The 22,243-nt window shown below is 38.2% G+C and overlaps 1 protein-coding gene across 1 annotated transcript; it reads right to left on the bottom strand.

Annotated features, from left to right (window-relative positions):
- LOC119766737 (zinc finger CCCH domain-containing protein 13-like) lies at nt 1-20,514 on the bottom strand. The gene is made up of 5 exons (XM_038252277.1): nt 20,332-20,514; nt 19,541-20,087; nt 8,181-12,615; nt 7,928-8,114; nt 1-1,108 (listed from the first exon to the last, which is right to left on the bottom strand). Exons 2-5 carry the CDS (start codon nt 19,842-19,844, stop codon nt 368-370), a joined length of 5,667 nt encoding a protein of 1,888 aa, XP_038108205.1. The 5' UTR covers nt 19,845-20,087; nt 20,332-20,514; the 3' UTR covers nt 1-367.
- Between the last annotated feature and the right edge of the window lie 1,729 nt (nt 20,515-22,243).

Here is a 22,243-nt window from a genome sequence, read left to right as displayed (position 1 = left end):
TTTTACCTTTTCTACATAAGATAACAATTGCATTTATTATCTTGGCTTTCACATACGTTTCATTTTCATTATTTATATTACTAATATATTACCAAGTAAGCTTGTTTTGTTCAACACAATCCTATTCCGTTTGCGCTACAAGAGAACTTTGATTCCTGTCTCTTATTTTTTAGATCGTTCGCCTATCTCTTCCGGATATTCCGAACATTTACACAAATCTGCAAACTTACGTTCAAACTTTAAAATAATAGGTTGTCGCCGACCATGCCTTCAACACGCTCTGCGCGGCTTCACACTCTCACACTTTAAAAAATCTGTTGTTTTCGTGGTTGCTTTGCAATCCACACTCGCTTGCTCTCGCTACCCCTTAATGCGGCCCCTCGTAGGACAACGAGTACCGCATCGGCATCTGAGGCGGCGGCTGCTGCACCGGTCCTCCCGATCCGATCGTCTCGATCGGATGCACAAGCACGCCGTCCCGATGGTGGCCGCCACCTCGAAGTGGTTTCATGGGATGTTGACCGACCATGTGGTGATGGGACGGGGGTGGTGGCGGAGGCAAGGGTGGCTGCAGCAGGTGATTGTAGTGGTGGTGTGAGGCCGGAGGAGGGGGTGTTGGGAGTAGGTGTGGCCTCATGTGCGGGGGCAGATTCCGGAAGTTGTTTTGACTGGAGGAGCCTGGCGGTGGCGGAGGAGGAATTTGACCGGTCAGGTTGTTCATAGGATGACTTGGATTGTTACCACCAGCAGAACCGCCTGGGTTGATTCCGGATCCGCTGGAACCTCCTCCTGCTCCGCCGTTTGGACCGGGTGATTGTTGTTGCTGCTGGGAGCCGCCGCCGCCAGATCCGGATCCGGCTGGAGAGCTATACGCAGAAGACGGCATGCCAGAGCCACCAGCAGAACTCGCACTCGAAGGTGTAGAAGTGCCACCAGCACGAAAGGGCAGCATCGGCGGAGCGTCCCGGAAGTCGATCATCTGCACCGGCGGGGGGTTGATGCAGCGTGGCTGGGGTAGCATCGGGGGCGGAGTGCCCGGAGGGGGAGGTGGCGGAGGCATAGCTTCCAGCTCCGGATCGACATGCTCCTTTTCCTCGAGATCGAGATCCTGTGGTAGGAGAAAAGGGGAAAGTTACTGATCTAAGCTTTTTAAAAGTGGGGTAGTTTTTAAGAATTTAGTTAGTCAAATAGTTTGAGATCGATAGAATTTGGGATAGAACTTTCACTCTATTGCTCTAAAAAGTCCTTCCCACAGCAACAACGCTTGGAAGGCACGCCCGCAGGGTAAATTGGCATAGAAAATACCATCCAATTGCGGTGACGATTAATATTAGGGCAGCTCAGGTGGCGACAGCTTTGGTAATTGTTCTTATCATGAATCGTGCAGAGTGGCCAACGCGGAAAAAACGGGAAAAATTTGGAAATTTTACTGACAAACCGGGAAAGTCAACGAGTTGGCTTTGGAGTTATTTCTGATTTTTTAAATTATTGCATGGTCAACCAAGCTAAGCTACGAATTCAATTTCAGGGTTGGTACGGAAAAGTAAAAAAAAAAACCGCGCCAGATCCGCGCCGACCCCAAAACACAATCCGCGCGAAATCCGCGCCATAAAAAAAATCGCGACAAACATAGAAGAGAGTAACATAATGAATAAAATTTTAAACGAAAAAACAATAATACAGAAAGCATTACTGATCCGTTGATCAGTTGTGGATTCATATCCCACCTGCACAAAGTGGAACCTTTTCTGCCATTTCTGAAACAATATTAGCATTTTTTGTAACACTTTAAATATCGTTGCTTTAAAAACAAATTAAGAAAAAAAATTAAATTCAAAAATTTAAAATAAATTTAAACCCTAAATTAAATTACCAAATTATAAAATCTAGGGATTTTGTACTTGATAATTCTCACCAAAATTTTACTCTGGAAAATCGAAACACGAAATTTATTTTATTTTCTTCTCTAAATTTCTCTAAACTAAAATATGACTCCGAAAATGAGTCGAACTAAGAAAATGGCTAAAAACAATAATTTAATAGTTTAATAATCTAATAATTTAATAATTTAGTAATTTAATAATTTAATAATTTAATAATTTAATAATTTAATAATTTAATAATTTAATAATTTAATAATTTAATAATTTAATAATTTAATAATTTAATAAATTATTAATTTAATAATTTAATAAATTAATTAATTATTAATTTAATAATTTAATAATTTAATGATATAATAATATAATAATTTAATAATTTAATAATTTAATAATTTAATAATTTAATAATTTAATAATTTAATAATTTAATAATTTAATAATTTAATAATTTAATAATTTAATAATTTAATAATTAAATAATTTAGTAATTTAATAATTTAATAAACTAATAATTTAATAATTTAATAATCTATTAATTTAATAATTTAATAATTTTAATTTAATAATTTAATAATTAAATAATTAAATAATTTATTAATTTAATAATTTTATAATTTAAGAATTTAATAATTTAATAATTTGATAATTTAATAATTTAATAATTGAATAATAATTAAATAATTTAATAATTTAATTATTTTATAATTTAATAACTTAAGAACTTTCTTAAAAAATTAAGAAAAATCCATGTTAATTTTTTTGTAATTTTTCAATGTGAGAATTCATATTTCTTTTTGCGTTTTTGAGTCTGCAAGTTTTGGCAATTTAAATTTATGAATTCTATTTATTTTTTTGTTCATTTGAATATGTAAATTCTGAAATTTTCAATTTTAGACGGAGATTTTGATAATTGGGAGTAGAACCAATTCTACCTAAATCAAAGTGGCAACAAAATCTTCTAATTTTTAATAAACCACAAATTTCAAAATTTAAATTTAAGTTTAAATTTAAGCTTTTTGAAACTCTGTAATTTTTCGAATTTTGTAATTTTGAAATTGTAATTAATATGTTCGCTCAATATCTATATTAAAAAAATGCCTTGCAAACTTTGGAACCCTGTACCGATCTTAAAAAATCTAAGGGTTAAATTCAATCCGGAACAACAAGTTTAAAATATGAGTCAGAAGATAAAAATTAAATGTAGCATGTGAATAATTATAGAAAAATATTTAAACCAGGTCAGCAAATGTTAACAAAAATTATGAGTTGTAATGTTATGTAAAATTTATATAAGAAATCTCAATACATTTTTAAAAATAAACGCTCCTTAAAGATTATTTTGAAGATTCGTATTAAAAAAAAACAATGAATAATTTTCAGAAGAAATTTTTCTTCATTAACAACTTCTTAGAAATTGATATTTTTGCACGCAAAGAAAAAGATTGAATTTATTTAATTGCTTATAATATTTTCCTTTGTAACTTGAAAGAAATTCTATCGTTCTCAATTATTTTATTTATGAAAATTGCTATCCGCGCGAAATCCGCGCCTAAACAAAATTAGCCAGCAAATCCGCGCCAGATCCGCGCGATACGCGTCATCCGCGCCATCCGTAACAACCCTGCAATTATCACTACCATATGATTTTTAAGTCCTGTATCTTTTTTGAATTCAATAAACAATCTAGTGAATTAATTCTATATATTTTAAAATATGTTTAAACCTACATTTACATTTTTGAAGCAATTTTTAGACCGCTATTTTGTTTTTTTTTTTTAAATAAAATAAATGATTACACTGTCCTACAAAAATTGACAAAAATGATTGCGCAGCAGAGTGACAAGAAAAAAAAATTCTTCAGAGATACCCTATCGATTCCTTAGGTAAACGAAAGTAACAGCCAGGTTTAGCTTTGTACGGAGAATTAGTGCTGTTTGAATTAGTTATTTAGGGAAATTTTAACAGTAATCCAAAAGTGTAGAGCAAGGGTCTTGATTTTTGGCTCAAAGATCAGAAATCACTCACTCATCGCTGAACAAATCTTTGCCGACTGGAGCGAGCAACTATTCACGAGCGAACACGACCCGCTAGCTGCCAGCGCCTTGGCCAGTCGCTTCACACAGCGAAACAACAGCCAGGTAAATACTTCGTGAATTTCTTTGCCTCCTCCGTCCGTCAACCCGAGTCATAATCGATTTTGCTCAGAGAGGAGAGAAATCAACAAAATACCAGCGAGGCGCTCACTTGGCCTGCACTACCACAGTTTGACGTCAATTTTAAATTTGGCTTGTTGTGTTGTGACTACTTCGAGTCAGCTTTGAGCGACATAGCGCAATTAGCCTCTTTGAACCATTCGCTGGTTTACCCGATTGGAGTGAGAGGGAGAGCAGGGAGAGAGTATCCAGTAGCGATTGGTGTGAAGCGTGAAAGTGAAAACGGCCAGATCAGTTTTTCGTCACGTTCGATTTGTGATCGCGAGTGAAAGGGATTTTTTGAACAATCAGGACCATAATGTTGAGCATTATGAAATCAATGGCAAAAATAAACCAGATTTTGAAAGCAAAATATAGTTCTTGTTGAATTAAATTTGATTTTTCATCTGAAAATTAAGTAGAAGAATGTGTGACTCTAATATATAAAAAAGGCAAATAACGATTTCTGTAACAAAAATCGCAGCAGATAATCATATTTAACATGTTTGGACTCTCGCAAAAATGAAATTTTCGTCAGTATTTAGAAATTTTGGAAATCAATGATTGCAAAAAAACTGGACAGCATTTTAAAACATTTTTTTTTCATTCAAATGTTGACACCGTGGCCTGTAATTTAAATTTTAAGCTTTTTTTTATTTTTTTTGAAATGATGTAAACCAAAGGGAGAATCCTAACAATTATCATTAAACACACAGGCATTAAGAAATTCAAAATAAAAATATTTAAAACAATATTTTGAAATTGAGAAATAAAAAATCAGAGATTTAAAAATTAAAGAATAAATCACAAATTCAAAGTTTTAAAAATCAAATAATTCGAAATTCAGGGTGACCACTCAAATTCCATTTTCAAATTCCCGACTTTTTCCAGACTTTTCCAGAATGTTCAAATAATATGCATTTCTTATCTAAAGAATGATTTTAAACAAAAAACTTTCTATAAGAAAAGTCAATATTAACCACCGAAAAAAAAAAATTCAATGAATTAAAAAAAATCCAAATATAGGCATTTTTTGAAAATACAGAAACTAAACAACAAAAAAGAAAACTTCAAAAATGTAATTTCATTATTATGATTCATAGTAGAAACACAAACAATTAGTCTTTGAAAAATTATCGAAAGTTCAACAATACTTATAACTTCCATGGTATTTTTTAAATTGGCAAAGTATAGTTTTTGATATTTTTTTTTAACTTCATCATCATTTTGATTTATCAAAGAATGATTAGGCCGATGCAAATATTTAAAAAAGTTTTTATTCATAAAAAAAATATAAAAAGTTTAATAATAAGCCATAGTCTTCACATTTAAATGAAAAAAGTGTTTTAAAATGCATTTTACACAAGTTCAGTTGTTTTGCAATCATTAGTTTTCAAAAAATCTAAGATCTGACAAAAACAAAAATTGTATCGAAAAAAAAAGATTTTGCATCGAAAATTTTTCAAAAAATCTTAAGATTTTTTAATAAACCCAAACATGCTAAAAATGAGTTTAAACGCAAAAGAATGCATTTTAATTTGATTTCAGTTGGTTGCACTTGAATTTTCATCGAAATTTTGAAGTTTATTGCAAAATTATTTTTTTGCCGCCTGATTTTTCGGGCCAATTTTGAAGGGGGTGACAAAAACTTTGAAAAATATTTGTACCAGCCTTAAAACGTAATTGCTGTTATTATTCATTCAAAGGATTTAGAAAAATGTCAAGGAATTCATTAAAGAAAATGTTTTTGCCAAGTTCCCTTTTTAATTATGTAATTTTTGATATTGATTGATTTTGATTTTGTTTTTGATCAAACTGAATTTTCATTGAAAAAAAAAAAAACAGTTAAATACTGTTTTTTTTTCAATGAAAATTCAGTTTGATATGATTTTATGTTTTCCCACTTATTTTAAGCGACTGTTTGAATAGACAATTTTTTTTAAATAATTATGCAAGAACTCAAAATTTCTTGGATTATTTTTTTTGCAATTTTAATATTTTCTTTATGTTTTCAAAACGTAATTTTTTTTCAATTTTGGATTTTATTCGATATTTAAGTTTTTCGCAAACTGAAAATCAAGCTTTATCTATGGTAGGTAATTTACCCATACTCACAAAAAAAAAGTTCAAGGGCAACCTATGGAAAAAAACACATTTTCAATTACTTAATGAATTTAGTTAAACAATTACAAATATTTACCCAAAAAAAACTATTGCCAAACTCAAGTTTGAATCCTGTTTCGAATATTCAATTATGTGACAAAATGGAATAGAATCATAATTCTAAGCTGGCTATTACGCTCTATTTTTATATTAGTTTTTCATCAAATATACCTCTTGTTTTGTGAACAAAAATTAAATGCGATCATTTGATTCATAAAAAAATATTATGAAAATCTGTGTCAAAGACTCCAATATTCATAAAGATTTTAAAGGTCTTAAACAGCTTTTCCATACTCAAATATATTGAAATAGTGAAAATAACCTTAAATTTAAAGTAAGTTACTAAAGCAGAAATGAGTGAATTCAATTTGAAAATTGTACAACATATTACAAAATTTATTCAAGAGTTAAAAAAGCTCAGAATTCCCGACTTTTTGACATAAAATCATAAATTACCGACTTTTTCCCGATTTTTTTTGCGGATTTTGACGAATTTCCGACTTTTTCCCGAGTTTCCCGATTTCCCGACTTGAGTGGCCACCCTGATTTGAAATTATAGAACAAAAATAAAACAAAATAGTAGTTTATGCAACAAGTTGCAAAAATAGGATTTTTTCAGCACGAGTCGTACATTTATCCAACGAGGTTCACCGAGTCGGATAAATACAAGGAGTGCTGAAAAAATCAAGTTTTGCAACGAGTTCTATACAACATTTTTTGCAATTTCGAAAAACATTCATTGAGTGAAATTTTAAGTAAAATTTTTATGTATTTTGTCAATAAATCGTTTAAATCTAAAAAATGTTAAAAAGTGTTGCTTTTCGAAACAAGTGCTGAAAAGTTCAACTTTTCAGCACCCATTTCAGTGCTGAAAAGTAGAACTTTTCAGCATTTATTTTAAAAAGTATTGCTATTCGATTCTGTTATTTTTGGTACAGAAAAGTAGGCTTTTTCGTCGTTTAAGAATGACAGGAAAAGTAAATAGTTTCACGACAGAATTGCAAAAATATAGTTTAACCATTGAAAATTATAAAAAATAAGAATTCTAGAATTTGAAAATTAAAAATCGTTGAATTTTTTTTTATAAGGTACATACAATTAAGATATTAAATAAATCAAAAAAGAAATTAAACTAGAAATGTTAAATTCATAGATCTGAAAATTTAAAAACAGTCCGTACTCTATTTTCCAAAGGCTTTATCAAAATATTCAATCCAATCAAAAAATTTCTATCTTTCTCGAAATTTGAGTTTCGAACTAGGGGTCTCGAAACTAAAATTTTTAATATGACTCCAAATATGTCCATTTTTATTTGTAATTTGGGATGGCGGCAAAAATGGCGGCATTGAGGAATTAAAAAATGTTGGAATTGTAGAATTTCAGAATTGAGGCATTTATAAATTGAAAGATTTAAAAAAAATAGGAATTTGAAAAAATAACTCCAAAATTATTTTTTTTTGTTTTCAGAATGTATGAATTTAAAGACTTAAGATTTTATCAATTTTGAAATTCAAATTTTTTAGAATATATTAATTTAATTCCACAATTTTAGAGTATCAAATTCAGTTCCTTGTAATTTCGAAAAATCAATAAATGTCCACGTGATCCATAAATGGTCCCGAGTCGATCAACAGTCCTAATAAATAAAGGGTAAATGAAACAGAAATCGAAAAACGCGATAACACTTACCGGCAACTTCAACCGCTCCATCAGCCGCTTCCGCCCGGTCGCCTTCAGCGTTCGCTTTCTCCGCAACCGTTTGCGCTGCTTCGACGCGTTCAGCTTCGCCGGCGACCTCAACGCTTCCGCCCCCGACGAGGACGACTCGTCCCCGGGAGCTACGCCATCCGCAAACAACACCGTCTTGCGGGCCACACTAGAAATAGGAATTTGACAATTAGACGACTTTTATTAAGTTTTGAGATTGTGGGATGAGTCTTACCATGCGCCGGTCTTTGTCCGCAGGATGCTCTTGTCGTAGCCTCGGTTCAGCGAGGCCAGCACGGCACGATGTTTCGCCTCGTCAAAGTCCTCCTCGTCGGAGGAGACCGTCGCGACGGTTGCCGTTTCGCCGAGCAGCCGCTTTACCTCCATCTTGAGCTTCTCCTTGCGCATCTTCTTCTCCATGCGTTTCTTCTCGCGCTCGGTGCGAATCTTCTTCTTGAGCTCGAGTCGTCGCTCGTGGCGTAGTTTGAGCTCTTCCGCGGTCAGGATCTTAGGCACGAGACAGTTCAGCGGGATGAGTGGGCTCGTGGAGGCTCCGCCGCCAGTGGTTAAGAGGTAGCCGGTAGGGGGTTGTTGCGTTGGTGGCTCGACCGGGGTTGGAGGGGGCGTGGTTTTGAGGGGTGGTGCCGATACGGCGGTGGGGACAATTTCGAGCACGTTGCCGACCTGCTTGACGAGGGTTTTGCCGGGTTCGGTCGTTGAGGGCAGTGGAGGTGGCGGCCCGGCCGGGTTCGGGTGGTGGTACAGGTTGTTGGGGTAGGGGCGCATGTGCGGATGACCGGCAGGGGACATTGCGGAACCATGCGGGGAAAGCTGCCAACCCTGGCCCGGGGCAGGTCCTCGGTAGAACGGGGGTCGTGGAGCTCCTGGTTGGCCGTAGCCCGGATGTGGGTAGTCCTGGGGTGGATAGCCCTGCTGCTGCTGCGGCGGGTAGTGATGGTGCATCATTGGCCGCGGACCCGGATACGGGTAAGGCTGCTGCTGCTGCGGCGGAGGTTGCGCCTGGTTGTCATGGAGGTGCGTCTGAATCGGCTGGTAGTCTCCGTAGTGTTCGGGTGGCTTCGCCACCTCCGTCCCGTTGATTCCGAGCACAATGTTGATGCGATCGTCAAGCGAGGGTCGCTTGGGCGAGTCTCCCCCTTCGGGGCCTTCCAACACCATGTCCTCCGGACCGTAGTATCCGTACGTCTTGGAGTACATGTTGTTGTACGCGGAACTCTCGCTGAAGCCTTGCGCGGCTGTCGCCGCCGCCGCCGTTGGTGGCTTCCTCTTCTGACTCTCCAACTCGGCATCGCTAATCGTCGAATCGGCGACGCTCTTCTTGTACCCGGCCACTGGACTCTGATCGTTGGATTGACTACCCCCGCCGGAACTCGTAACAACGTCGATCTGGTTCTCCCCAGGAGGTTTCTCCTTCGGAGAAGGCGGTCGCTGGTAGAACGTTGGCGAAGATCTGGACGACCTCCTCCGATCGCGATCCTCCTGGGGTGGTGGACTCGGTGGCCTCCGCAGCATCGCTGGACTCAAGCTGCGCGACCTGGACCGCGTTCGTCGCGACGATCTTCGCGGCGGCGGAGGACTGCGAATGCGTCGCCGAGAAGGACTCGACGAGTGCCGCGATCGATCCTTCCGCCGGTCGCGATCACGTTCCAGCGAGTGACGTTTGTGGTGCTCCTTGGATTTGCTACGGCTGCGGCGTTCCCTGGAGCGTCGTTTCGGCGGAAGCAGATCTCCGCTCCGTCGAGGACTGCGATCTTTCGATCGTCGGTGACGATCGCGATCTCGGGATCGCTTCGACCTCGGTTCCGGTGGTTCCGGAGGTTGAGATTCGACCATTGGTTTCGTCTCTTCCTCGTCCGCGCCGCCAAGCAACGCAGAGGATGAGATCGCTGGGTTGAGTTTGGTTTTGGACGCGATCTTCAGCTTGACCGGCGAGTCACGCTCCAGCTCGAGGGGTTTGGCTGGGGAGGGAGTGGCGGCTGCGGCAGATACGAGCTGTTCATCGCTGGTCGAATCGTTGCGGATGCTGTAGATCTTGGAGTTGACGGTTGGCAGGACCGTCGGAAGTCGTGGCTTTGGCAGTAGATGTTCAGGAATGACGAGCTTGGGCGGTTCGGGTTGCATCTTGGGGGTGTCTTCTTCTTCTGGTTCCGGATCAACCAGCTCACTGGCCATTTTGCCGAGCTCCTCGACGGACACGATCGGCTTCAGCATGTTCTTCTTGCGCTTGATCAGGACGACCTTCTTTTTCTTGACCTTTTTGCCCTTGTCTTCCGAGCTGGTGTCCGAATCGGAATCGGAAGAACTAGAACTGGAACTGGACGATGAGCTCGAGCTGGACTCGGAACTGGAGCTGGAACTGCCCGTCGTGGAACTGGTGCTGCTTGTCGTGCTGGAAGAGCTTCTCCGCTTGCCGGACTTCTTACCCTCAACCAACGGCATCTCGATCGCGTCCGTAACCGGATCGACCTTCTCCAACCCAAGATTCTCCTCATTTAGCGTCTTCATAAACGTCTCGTACTCACTGGCCAACTTTTCAGGGATTTCCGTCGCGGAACTCACCGGCATCGCCACCACAGTCTTAGCCGGAACCTTCTCCAGCGGCGTGATCCCGTCCAGCAGCTCTCCCTTCTCCAGCTTGCTCTTCATCGTCTTCAGCTGGTTCTGCACGTTGAGCAAATCGTCCAGCGGGATGATCTCCTCGTGGCAACTCTTCGGCACGAGACGCGCCCGCTTCTCCGACTCAACATCCGCCGGCTTCTCGTCGACCTTGGGCGCTTTTGGTGTCTCAACGACCGCTTTGGCTTTCGCCGTCATCGGGCTAAAATCGTCCTCCCAGTTGGACGCGTAGTCGTCCGTGTCGGGCGAATCCGTCTCGTTTCGGTTGCGGTCCTCCAGGTCCGGTTTCTCCTGCGAGTCTTCCGCCTTCTGCAACGAGTCGTCCCTCGGTTTACCGAGATCGTTCAGGAACGAGCAGCTAAACTTGGACTTTTCAGCTTCCTGAGGAGAGTCCTCCCGCGGGGGTTCTGCAGCCGCCTTCGGAGTCTCTGCTCGCTTGTCCTTTTCTTCGTCGGTCGTGACCGGTTCCTGCTTGACAATACTGTAATCGATCTTGATCTCCCCGTACAGCTGCTGATCGCGCTCGTCCAGCTTCTCCAGCTTGATCCGCTTGACGATTCGCTCCTCCATCTCCAGGTCATCGCCGTCTTCAAAGTCATCATCCTCCTCCTCCGGCAGCGAAACGTCCGGATCGGTTTCGGTGCTATCCGTCGACGCCGCAGCCGCAACGTCCGCCGGAGGCGGCGTTGGCGGTTCTTCGTCCTCGATCACCTCGCGATCTTTCGGCTCCGTCGAATCTTTTTTCCGCTTTCGCTCCTCCTTCTTTCTGTCTTTAGACTTTTTCCTCCTCTTCGGAGAAGACTCCTTCTTGCGCTCCCTCTTCTTCGAGTCCCGTTGCTTCTTGTCCTTTTTGTGGTGCTTCGACGATCGGTCGCTCTTCTTCCGCTTGTCCGCCGACTTCTTCGAGGGTTCCTTCGAGTCACCCGCTTCGTCGTCGGTTCGCTCATCGTCGCCGTAAACTTGGAGGGCGCGGATTACGGTTGGAACCGAGGTGACCGACTGGGTTTCCTTTCGAACGGGGGTCGTCGTAGCTGCGGTGACGATCTTGGACTGCCAACTGATGACCGGCGGGCTGATCGTGTACCGTAGGATCGATAGAAGGGATTGGACCACTTCGCCTTCGGCGCGTTTTGGGCGTTCTACCATGGACGAAAGCGGCGGAGTAATACTTGTCTGCGGCGTGGACGACTTGGGTACGGATCGCTCCACCTCCGGGGTTTTCTCCCGCGGCGGCAGAAGCCGCATCGTCGTCGGAGGCGGCACCGCCGCCACCCCCTTCATCTTGTCTTTGTCACGTGGCCTCGATCGTGACCTTCTCTTACTAGCGCTGCCGCCACTGGTATAGCTCGACAGCTTCGGTCTCAGTTCCGCACCCGGAGTCTTTCTTCTCGAATCCCTGGAGAAACCTTCCTCTCCTCGCCTTCGGCCACGATCGTGCCGCGAAGCGCTTCGCCGGTGACGATCCCTCCTCGTGCTGTCGCGACCACCGCCCCGGTCAGCTACCCGCGAGCGATGCCGGGGTGGTCTGTCCTCGCCGTCGAAATTACGCGAGCGGTGATCGTGTTCCCGGCGATCGCGCGATCGCTGCCGGCTTCGCTTTCTTCTGGGCGGAGGTGCTTCGACGATCTTTTCCATCTCTTTCGATTCTTTCGGCTTTTCTTTACGCCTTTCGCTTCCGGATGGAGATCGTGCCGGAGCTGGAGCTTCCCTTTGCTTCTCCTTTTCAGGAGGCAACTTGGGCTTTTCTTTTTCCTTTTCACTTGGCTTTTTCTTATCTTTATCAGTTAGCTTTAACTTTTCCTTTTCTTCCTTTTTTCCCTTCTCAAGTGTTGGGTTGGGACCACTTTTCTCCTTATCAAATGCAGTTGTGTTTTCCTTTTGAAAGGGGTTACTTTTTTCGGTGAACTTTTCCTTGTGCAGAACCAGTTGGATTTTGCGGGGTGCTTTCAGATCGAGTTTGTTGCCGCCGGGTGAGGGGTTGGTCGTCTTTTTGGAGGATACTGCTGGGGTGCCACCGGATATGATTTTAGGTGCTGAAATGAAAATGAAGGATATTACAACAATATGTTTACTGTAGAAAATAATTGATTATATTATATTTTGGTAGTCGCCACCCCAAATTTCAGTTAATTCGGTCCATCCAGACTAACGACATCTAGATAGCCGTAAATGAGCTTAGGATTAAAAAAAAAAGAATTGAACAGATCGTTCTGATTCAATCGTCAAATATACAGAGTAAAACACAAATTATACCCTGTAAGGTTTGTAAAAATATCAAACTTTAAGTTCTCATGCCCGAAATCCATTTCCCAACGTTCAATCCTATCCTTCACACATAAGTCACAGAAGCTCGCGTTCTTTCATTGCGGTTTGCTGAGACACCAAAAGAATCTCCGGCGAGTGTGCTTGAACGAGCAAAAGAGAAGGAGTGATATAAAGAGAATGCTCTTTGCTGGCAATCACGAGATAAAAGAAGAGAAATCACGAGCTATAGCAGGGTGACCACTCAAATCTCATTTTCAAATTCCCGACTTTTCTAGAACCTCAAATAATAGGCAGTTCTTATTTCAAAGAATGATTTCAAATTGAAAACTCTTTATACAAATTCAATATAAATCATCGGACAAAATTTCGAAAAATCAAACAGATTGAGTAAAAAAACATAAATTCCTAAAAACTTCACTTCAAAAATTGAAAAAATTATTTTGATGCAGAGTAACAACATAAATAATCAGTTTTTGAAAAACAACCGAAAGCATATCAATACCTGGAATTTCAATGTTCATTAATTTTAAATTACCAAGCATAATGTTTTTTTTTAAATTTCTATTCAACTGGCAATGACAAATAGTCAAAGACAACAAAGTTTAAAATTTTAATCTATTGTCTATATTTTTTATGAAATCTTCACATATCTTTACAAATGATAACAGTTACATATTATGCTTTTAAAGAATTTAGAATATCCATGAATTCATTTGCAAATTAGTTACCAGTTTTTGATTCGAATGTATCTAGAAAAAAGTTATTTATACTTTTTTTTTGTAATAAACTCAAACCAGTTAGGCTGGTACAAATTTATTTTAAAGTTTTAGTCACCCCCTTCAAAATTGGCTCGAAAAATCAGAGGGCAGAATTTTTTTCAAAAAACTTCAAAATATCAATTGAAATTTAAGTGAAATCAGGTGAAATTCGTAATTCGTAATTTTCAGTGTGAGAACGGGCCTTGGCCGATCTTATGCACCAGGTTCCCGACGAACACGCACTGCCCTTACACCTACATCTCACCCTTGCTTTGAGTCAGTACGAGCAACACGCTAGAACACGCTTTGAGTGTTCGAGCCAGGCATGCACACCTTCTTTTCCGGTTACGCATTTTAACCGGCCGGGGGTGGCAAATTGCGTAGGGTTTGATGTAAGTACAGGGTTGTTACGGAAAAGTCAAAAAAAAAAAAAACAACCGCGCCAGATCCGCGCCGACCTCAAAACCCAATCCGCGCGAAATCCGCGCCATATAAAAAAAATTCGCAACAAACATAGAAGAGAGTAACATAACGAATGAAATTTCAAACGAAAAAAGAATAATACAGAAAGCATTTGGATCAGTACCGTTGATCAGATGTGGATTCATATCCCAAGTGGAACCTTTTTGCCATTTCTGAAACAATATTAGCATTTTTCGTAGCACTTTAAATATCGTTGCTTTGAAAACAAATTAAGGAAAAAAAATTAATTCAAAAATTTAAAACCATAAAATAAATCACCAAATTATAAAATCTAGCGATTTTGTACTTGATAATTCTCGTCAAAATTTTACTCTGGAAAATCGAAATACGAAATTTCTATTATTTTCTGCTCTAAATTTCTCTAAACTAAAATATGACTCCGACAATAATCCGAACTAAGAAAATGACAAAAAAATAAAATTTAATAAGTTAATAATTAAATAATTTAATAATTTCATAATTTCACAATTTAATAATTTAAAAATTTAGAAATTTAATAATTCAATAATTTAATAATTTAATAGTTAAATAATTTAATTTAATAATTTAATAATTAAATAATTAAATAATTAAATAATTTAATAATTTATTAATTTAAAAGTTTAATAATTTATTAGTTTAATAATTTTATAATTTCATAATTTAATAATTCCATAACTTCTTAAAAAATAGAAAAAAATCAATTGTAATATTTTCGTAATTTTTCAATTTAATAATTCGTACTTTTTACGTTTTTTCAAATTATGAATACTAATTTTTTTATTATTTGAATATGTAAATTCTGAAATTTCCAATTCGACGGTAACATTTCAAAAGGCATCATGTACATTTTGACACTTTCTGGGTTATTGCATATTCTGAAAGTACTCCTAATAAGCTACCTCTCCACCAAAAATAAGCAAAAGTTACTTCAGTAAAGTCTGTTTAATCATGATTTTAAATAAAGTAACATAAACAAAATCTCTGCCATCAGCAGTCCCTGGTTATATCCAGGTTTTTAAGCGAAGATGGCGTTCGAATGGTGAACGCCCGAAATGTCAAAATCGCACAGTGGTACCAACATTGCGGAAAAAGTGTGTCATGGCATGACCGCCATATTTTTTTTGTAATGTTGGTGCTACTGCACGATTTTGACATTTCGGACGTTCGCCTTTCGAACGCCATCTTCGCTTAAAAACCTGGATAGCCCTGTCAAACTGTCAAACAAAAGACTACATGAACCTCGTGACGAAAAAAAAAGCAACATGAACAAAGCGCCATGTACATTCGGCGAAGAAAAACGAATCATAACAAAGCGTCCCCCTCAATGACAGCAGGGTGACATAGACGTTGGTTATTTCAAAAGAAGTTATGTTTGTTTTTCTCATATAAAATTACGGAAATAGTGTTTTATTGAATTTGGATGATCAAGTATCAATAAAAGCAACGTTTTTCATCGTTTGTTATCATTATAAAATCTTATTTTGCTTTTATATTAAAATGGGAATTGAAAATGGATGCTCACCATTCAAATGCGTTTTTCTCAAAACGCATGGTTTGTACATGATGCTTTTTGAAATGTTGGCGTCGAATTGTTGAATTCCAGATTTCTTATTTTTTTAAATTTTGACATTACATTTCGCTTTTAGACGGAGATTTTATCAGATTGCTAAGTGAGTTTCGTCATGTTGTGATAATTGGGAGTAGAATAAATTCTACCTGAATCAGAGTGGCAATAGAATTTTTTATTTTTTCAATGAACCAAAAATTTGAAATTTCAATTTTTATATTGAAAAACTAACTTAATCCACCTATGTGGTTGGAGCTTTCCTCACTTATTACCAACAATGGCTGATATGATGGAATTCTATAAAAATTTCATCTATTTTTAAGATCCGGAATAAAAAAGTACATAAATATCACTTAAGTGGCCATATCTCGAGACAGGGTTGCCAGATCTTTAATGTTTTAGACTCGTTGCAAAGGTCTTTTGATAACCCAACCAACGATGGGTTGGATGGTGGATCCGGACATAGTTTACATACATTTAAGTGAGATCCGGCATCCAAAAAGTACATCAATATCACTTAAGTGTGCATATCTCGAGACAGGGTTGCCAGATCTTCAATGTTTTAGGCTCGTTGGAAAGATATTCTGATAACCTAACCAACGATGGGTTGGATGGTGGATTCGGACGTAATTTACATACATTTAAGTGAGATCTGGCATCCAAAAAGTACATAAATATCACTTAAGTAGACATATCTCGAGACAGGGTTGCCAGATTTTCAATGTTTTGGACTCGTTGGAAAGGTCTTTTTATAACCTAACTAACGATGGGTCGGATGGTGGATCCGGACATAGTTTACATACATTTAAGTTAGATCCGGCTTCCAAAAAGTACATAAATATCATTTAAGTGGGGATATCTTGAGACAGGGTTGCCAGATCTTCAATGTTTTGGACTCGTTGGAAAGGTCTTTTTATAACCTAACTAACGATGGGTCGGATGATGGACCCGGACATAGTTTACATACATTTAAGGGAGATCCGGATATATGTGAAAACACATTTTTATACATAACTTTTGAACTACTTATCGAACCTTCAATCTGTATAAAACTCGATCTATGGGACCCTAAACCAAGTCGAATGCAACAGGTTCGGGTCAAATCGGTTCAGCCAGTGCCGAGAAACATGAGCTAGTTTGTTAGTCACATACATACATACACACACACACACACATACACACAGACAATTGTTCAGTTTTCGATTCTGTGTCGATATGTATACATGAAGGTGGGTCTACGACGTTTTTATGCAAAGTTCATTTTTAGAGCGGGATTATAGCCTTACCTCAGTGAGGAAGGCAAAAACTTAGAAAATCTAAAAAGTTTCATAGCCTAAATTTTTTTAAATTCTGTAATTTTTCGAATTTTGTTATTTTGATTTTAATAAAATTGTTATTAATATGAATTGCTAAGCAGATGTTTTAAAAATAATGAGTTGTAATGTTATGTTAAATTTATATAACAAATCTCAATACATTTAAAAAAATCGCTCCTTGAAGATTATTTCGGTGTTTCGTATTAAGAAAAAAAAAAAATCAATACTTTTTAGAAGAAAATTTTCTTCATTAACTACTTTTTAAGAATTTGATGTTTTTGCACTCAACGAAAAAGATTGAATTTATTTAATTCCTAATAATATTTTCCTTTGTAATCAACTTTCATTAAAGCAAAAACTGTTATCTTTTTAGTTTGAATTTAAAATCTAACTGTTATTTACTGTTTTATTTTTAGTTTGAATTCAAAAACTAGTTGTTATTTTACTGTGTATTGTTTTCTCCTGAAATCTTTTTTAGGTGTTGGATTATGTTTATCTGTTGCAATTTCTTTTGTCGCGGTGTTTTTTTTTACAATTTTTTGGTCCTAAGCATTTTATGAAAAAATGGCTAAAGTACAAAAGTAATAATTGTGCTAATTCTTTGATAACTCCATAAATTGAGTAATTGTTTGAAGAAAAGGGTGAAGATTGAAAACAATAGACAGTAAAGAAAATATACTATTTAAAAAAACAATAGTAAAAGAAATATAGCAATTTATTAAGTAGATAAAGAATTAAACAATAATTAATAGAGGTAACAAACAAGCTTAGATTGTATAACGGGCAATTTATAGGGCAGATGAAAAAAAATCAAGTGGATAAATAAAGAAAAGGCACATGATAAACAATATTGACTTCGCTGCCAAATTAAGGGAAAACAGGCAGTTAGTTACAGCAGATGTTGCTGGTAAAATAGAATGGAAAAGCGTTGATAAATAAGAGAATCAAAAAAGTTAAAATCGAAATAAAATGGAATCGATGTTCACAGCAGTTGACTCAACATGCTGCGAATCCAAACAATACCGTCTGCAATCTCAAATTACTTCACTTTCTCACATTGACGCGCCCCTTTCTTCTAGCCGTCTCGACCCTGACACTCGCTGGTCAAAGGTTTAAGCAACAGGCCACCAGCTAGGTTACACCTTGTCATCATGATGACTAAACCAAGCCAACGTGGAGGTAAGAAAGTAGGACACTTGCAAGGAACCAGAGCTAAACTGTTCCACTTTAACGACCCCTAGGTCTTTTGTGGTCTCTATTGCAAGTTTCTGCTCGGAGTCCAAAGGATTGAATGGGGAGAGCACCTAAACCTATTTTTACTCTAAGGAACCTTCCAACTCCAGGATTCGAACTGACGACCTTTGGATTGCGAGTCCAACCGGCGCCAGCGATTCCACCGGAGCAGGCTTGGTTTGGAGTGATGTTTGTACTTATAGCGTGGAGACGACTCCTACACTTGGATTGAACATAACGGCCTAGCAATATCCAAGCCCGGGACCGACGTTTTATTTCCCCATCCGATGGAAGGTTGGAGCAGATGGGAATGGAACCCATGGTCATCCGCTTACAAAGCGGACAGCATATCCATTCGGCCAAGCCTGCATGCCACCATAATCATCCAATATTAGGACTTTTAATGTCTAATGTCTTAAATAGGAATTTCATTCTCAAATAGATTAAAATCAAGATTAAAATAGTAAAAGGAACCTTAAATTTAAAGAATGATACTAAAAACAAATTGAGTGAAATTAATTTTGTACTTTTTTTTCAATGTATTTCAAGATTATCCAAGAGTTAGTCAATATTTTTTAACGTCATTTTTTTACGCAACATTTTTGTATGAACAGCTGCACGACACGGCGGAACAATACGGCTTTCAGGTCACATGAAAGAACCAAATAAGTAAATACAAAAAATAAAAATGCACGAAATCAGCCGATTTTGTAGAGGATTCAAGCAAAACATTGTAATAGGGCCGATGCCAAAGTGTAAACAAAAGGGTCTATTCTACTCACGTCAATTGTTGTTTACATTAGGAACGAGCTGGATAGACTCTTTGTTTACACTTCGGCTTCGGCCCTATTACAATGTTTTGCTTGAATTTATCATTAGCTCGATTCTCAAATCACAAAACACTCTACTTTTTAACAATAATGAAAAGTACTTTCCGCATCCATTTGAGTGCTGAAAAGTTCCACTTTTTAGCACTTTTATTGAAAAATATTACTTCAAGAGGGAAACAAAAAAAATCTTAAGGCAGGAGAAAAAAGAAACGATTCAGAAGGAAATTAATTAATTTGTCTAATAGAAAGAAATCTCCAAAATATTGATTTCTGGAATACGGGATACTCAGCAAATCAAATCACAGAAACTTTTTCACTTGCAAACCCGCATCAACCTTGAAAGTTCAATGCTACGCGCTGCTGCTGCTGCTTCAAGCTGGTATTAATAAATTTCATCATTCCGCCATCATCATCCATCTGCCCTAGCCAGCCTCGTCGTATGCATTCTTGCTCAATCTTCCAACACTCAACGTTTGCCTTAATGCTAAACATTAACATTATTTCGTTATCAAAAAAAAACTCACGTTTAATTCGCTCTTTTTTGCCACCGTCCCCGGACGCAGCTTCTTTGTCCTTCTTGCCATCTTCCGTCGGTCCGACACCTTTCCGATCGCCATTTTTATCCGCTTCCCCCTTCGAACAGAGGGCTTGTGCCAGCTCCAACAGAGCTTCCCCCTGGGACTCGAGCGACAATCCTCCGATCGTTCCGTCCACGGCACTTTTGCTGTCTCCAAATTTCATAATTTCAATATCCGTGAGGTCCGTGTTCGGAAGCGGCGGAGTGCACGACTGTTCCCGCGTATTGGACGAATCGTCCTCGACGTCCATGGTGGCCGCGGTAGGTTCTCCCTACGACGAGGAAAGGTTTTTTTTTCTCCAGGGGAGGCCACTAATCAAAGCTGTTCCGACGACTCCATTGTTGTTTTTTCTTGCTCGATCTGTCACTTCTCCGACAGTCTGTCTTCTTGGATGGTGAAAAACTTCAGTGACTTCCCCCCTGTCCTACTCCGCCTCCTGCGATCCGTTCCGGGTCGAGGAACCTGCGCGAGGGCGGCAGTGCTGCCAGGATTTCTGGAATGTTTTGAAACACTTTGGTAAGGGCAAACACGAATCTTAGCAGCCCGTTCTGCGAACCCTGCCAGCCCTCCCCAAAAACACCACCAAACAAAACATACCCCCTTTCTTGAGGGGGGGACCCTTGTTTGGGTTGGCCGCGGAGTGTCATGCCGCCACCACACGCACACACTGACAGCAGCTAAGAAAAATTATCACCGCTTGCTGGAAGGGGAAGCATGAAAAAACTCGATTTACTAACCTGCACACGGTCGGAACTTCCGGATTTCAAAGCATCCGATACCACTGGCCACCAAACTATCGGAAATATAAACAAATCAATCGATTCTGGGAGATTTTCACCGGTAAAAGTCGATTTTAATCCGTTCGAAACTGGGAGAGCACACCGAGAATTTACACACGCACACAGCGAAAAAGTGACAGTTCGGACTTCGGATTTTGAAATCGATGAACAGCTGTCAGATTGATGCAGCGTTGCCAGGTTGCCAGATAAATCTGGGAATGCCAGGTTTTTCAAGTGTCAGCCAGAATAAAGAGTCATCCGTGAGCTTTGCTCAATTATTTAATTTTAACCAACATTTTAACCCTAATTTCGACGATTTCCGAGCACGCGGTTTCTTACTTTTTTTTCAAAAAAAACCAATGGTGTCATGGGTTTTCTAAGTACACTCAACCCCCGGTGGTTGGTCACTTTTTAGTTTGACACTTTTTTAGTTTGTACCCCGATGGTTGGACAAAATCAAACTAAAAAGTGACAAACTGTCACTTTTTACACGGCGCTCACGCACACAATCAAAACAAAAGTTTGGTACTCGGTTTGGTAGTGTGTGAAAACTCCGTGTAAAAGGGGTGTCAAACAAGGGGTTAGACTCTCTACACGGTTTTCTGAACAAGCGTTTGTGTTCATGGTGCGATTGGGTGCGCGATGGTGCTGGCGGTGTGCGCGCACTCCCACATAGAAAAATGGGCGGAAAACGGCCAGAAAGCGGGGACGTTTTGCCTAAAAGCGGGCCCGATTTTCAGCACGCTTTTTCCCCTCGTTGTGGCCCATTGCGTGCCAGAATGCAACATTTAGGCGGGCGTTACGTATTTTGGACACTGTGTTACGCCCGTCTGTGGCACGCTTTTGGGCCCGTTTTGACCACGATAACGGGGCTATAAACGGGGGACTGACGTGCCGGAAACCGGGGGGTTTCTCCTTCCTGTTTACTTCGGATTTCAAGTTAGGGCGATTAAAAAATAGGGTGACAAATAAACACGACAGATTTTTTTTATTTCGTTTTTTTTTTGAATTAACAACACAACTTAAACTAATTACCTAACTAGCTAAACAAAATATAACAAAATGGGTTAGTATGTTAACAGGACTTTAAATAGATTTTATTGGTAATTTGGACAAATTTAGTTTATTTTAGTTAGATTTAGTCAAATTAAGATAAATTTAGTAAAAATTAATTAAATTCAGTTTAAATCAGTAAACTTTAGTTAAATTTAGTTAAACAAAGTTAAATACAGTAAAATTTAGTTAAATTTATTAGGATTTTCTTAAATTTAGTTGAATTTAGTTTTATTTAGTTAAAATAAGTAAAATTTAGTTAGATTAAATAAAATTTTAAAAGGTTTCGAAAAATTTCGTTTCATTTATTTCAAATTAGTTAACTCTGGCTAAATTAAGTTATATCAAGTTAAAATTAGTTAAATTGAGTTATATATAGTTAATGTTAGTTATATTTATTTAAACTTAGTTAAATGTAGTAAAATTTTATTAAATATATTTAATTTTGATAAGGTTTAGTAAAATTTATTTAAATTTAGTTAGATTTAATTAAATTAAGTTGAATTTAGGTACATTTAGTCAAAATCAGTCAAATTTAGATGAGAATAAGATTAAGTAAAATTTAATTATGTTTCATGAAATTTCACCTTATTTATTTAAATTTAGTTAAACTTTGTTAAATTCAGTAAAATTTAGTAAAATTTAGTTGAATTTAGTTAAATTCAGTTGAATTTAGTTAGATTTACTAAGATTTAGTTAAATTTCGTTAGATTTAGTCAAATTTAGTCAAGTTGAGGTAAATTTAAATAAAAATAGTTGAATTTAGTAACATTTAGGCAAAATTAGTGAAAATTAGTAAGATTAAGTAAAATTTAAT

The sequence above is a fragment of the Culex quinquefasciatus genome, chromosome 2 (genome assembly GCF_015732765.1).
Source record: "Culex quinquefasciatus strain JHB chromosome 2, VPISU_Cqui_1.0_pri_paternal, whole genome shotgun sequence".
Lineage (NCBI taxonomy): Eukaryota > Metazoa > Arthropoda > Insecta > Diptera > Culicidae > Culex > Culex quinquefasciatus.
Note: the sequence above shows the minus strand (reverse complement) of the source record. Positions and strands in the feature narration are given on the sequence as shown.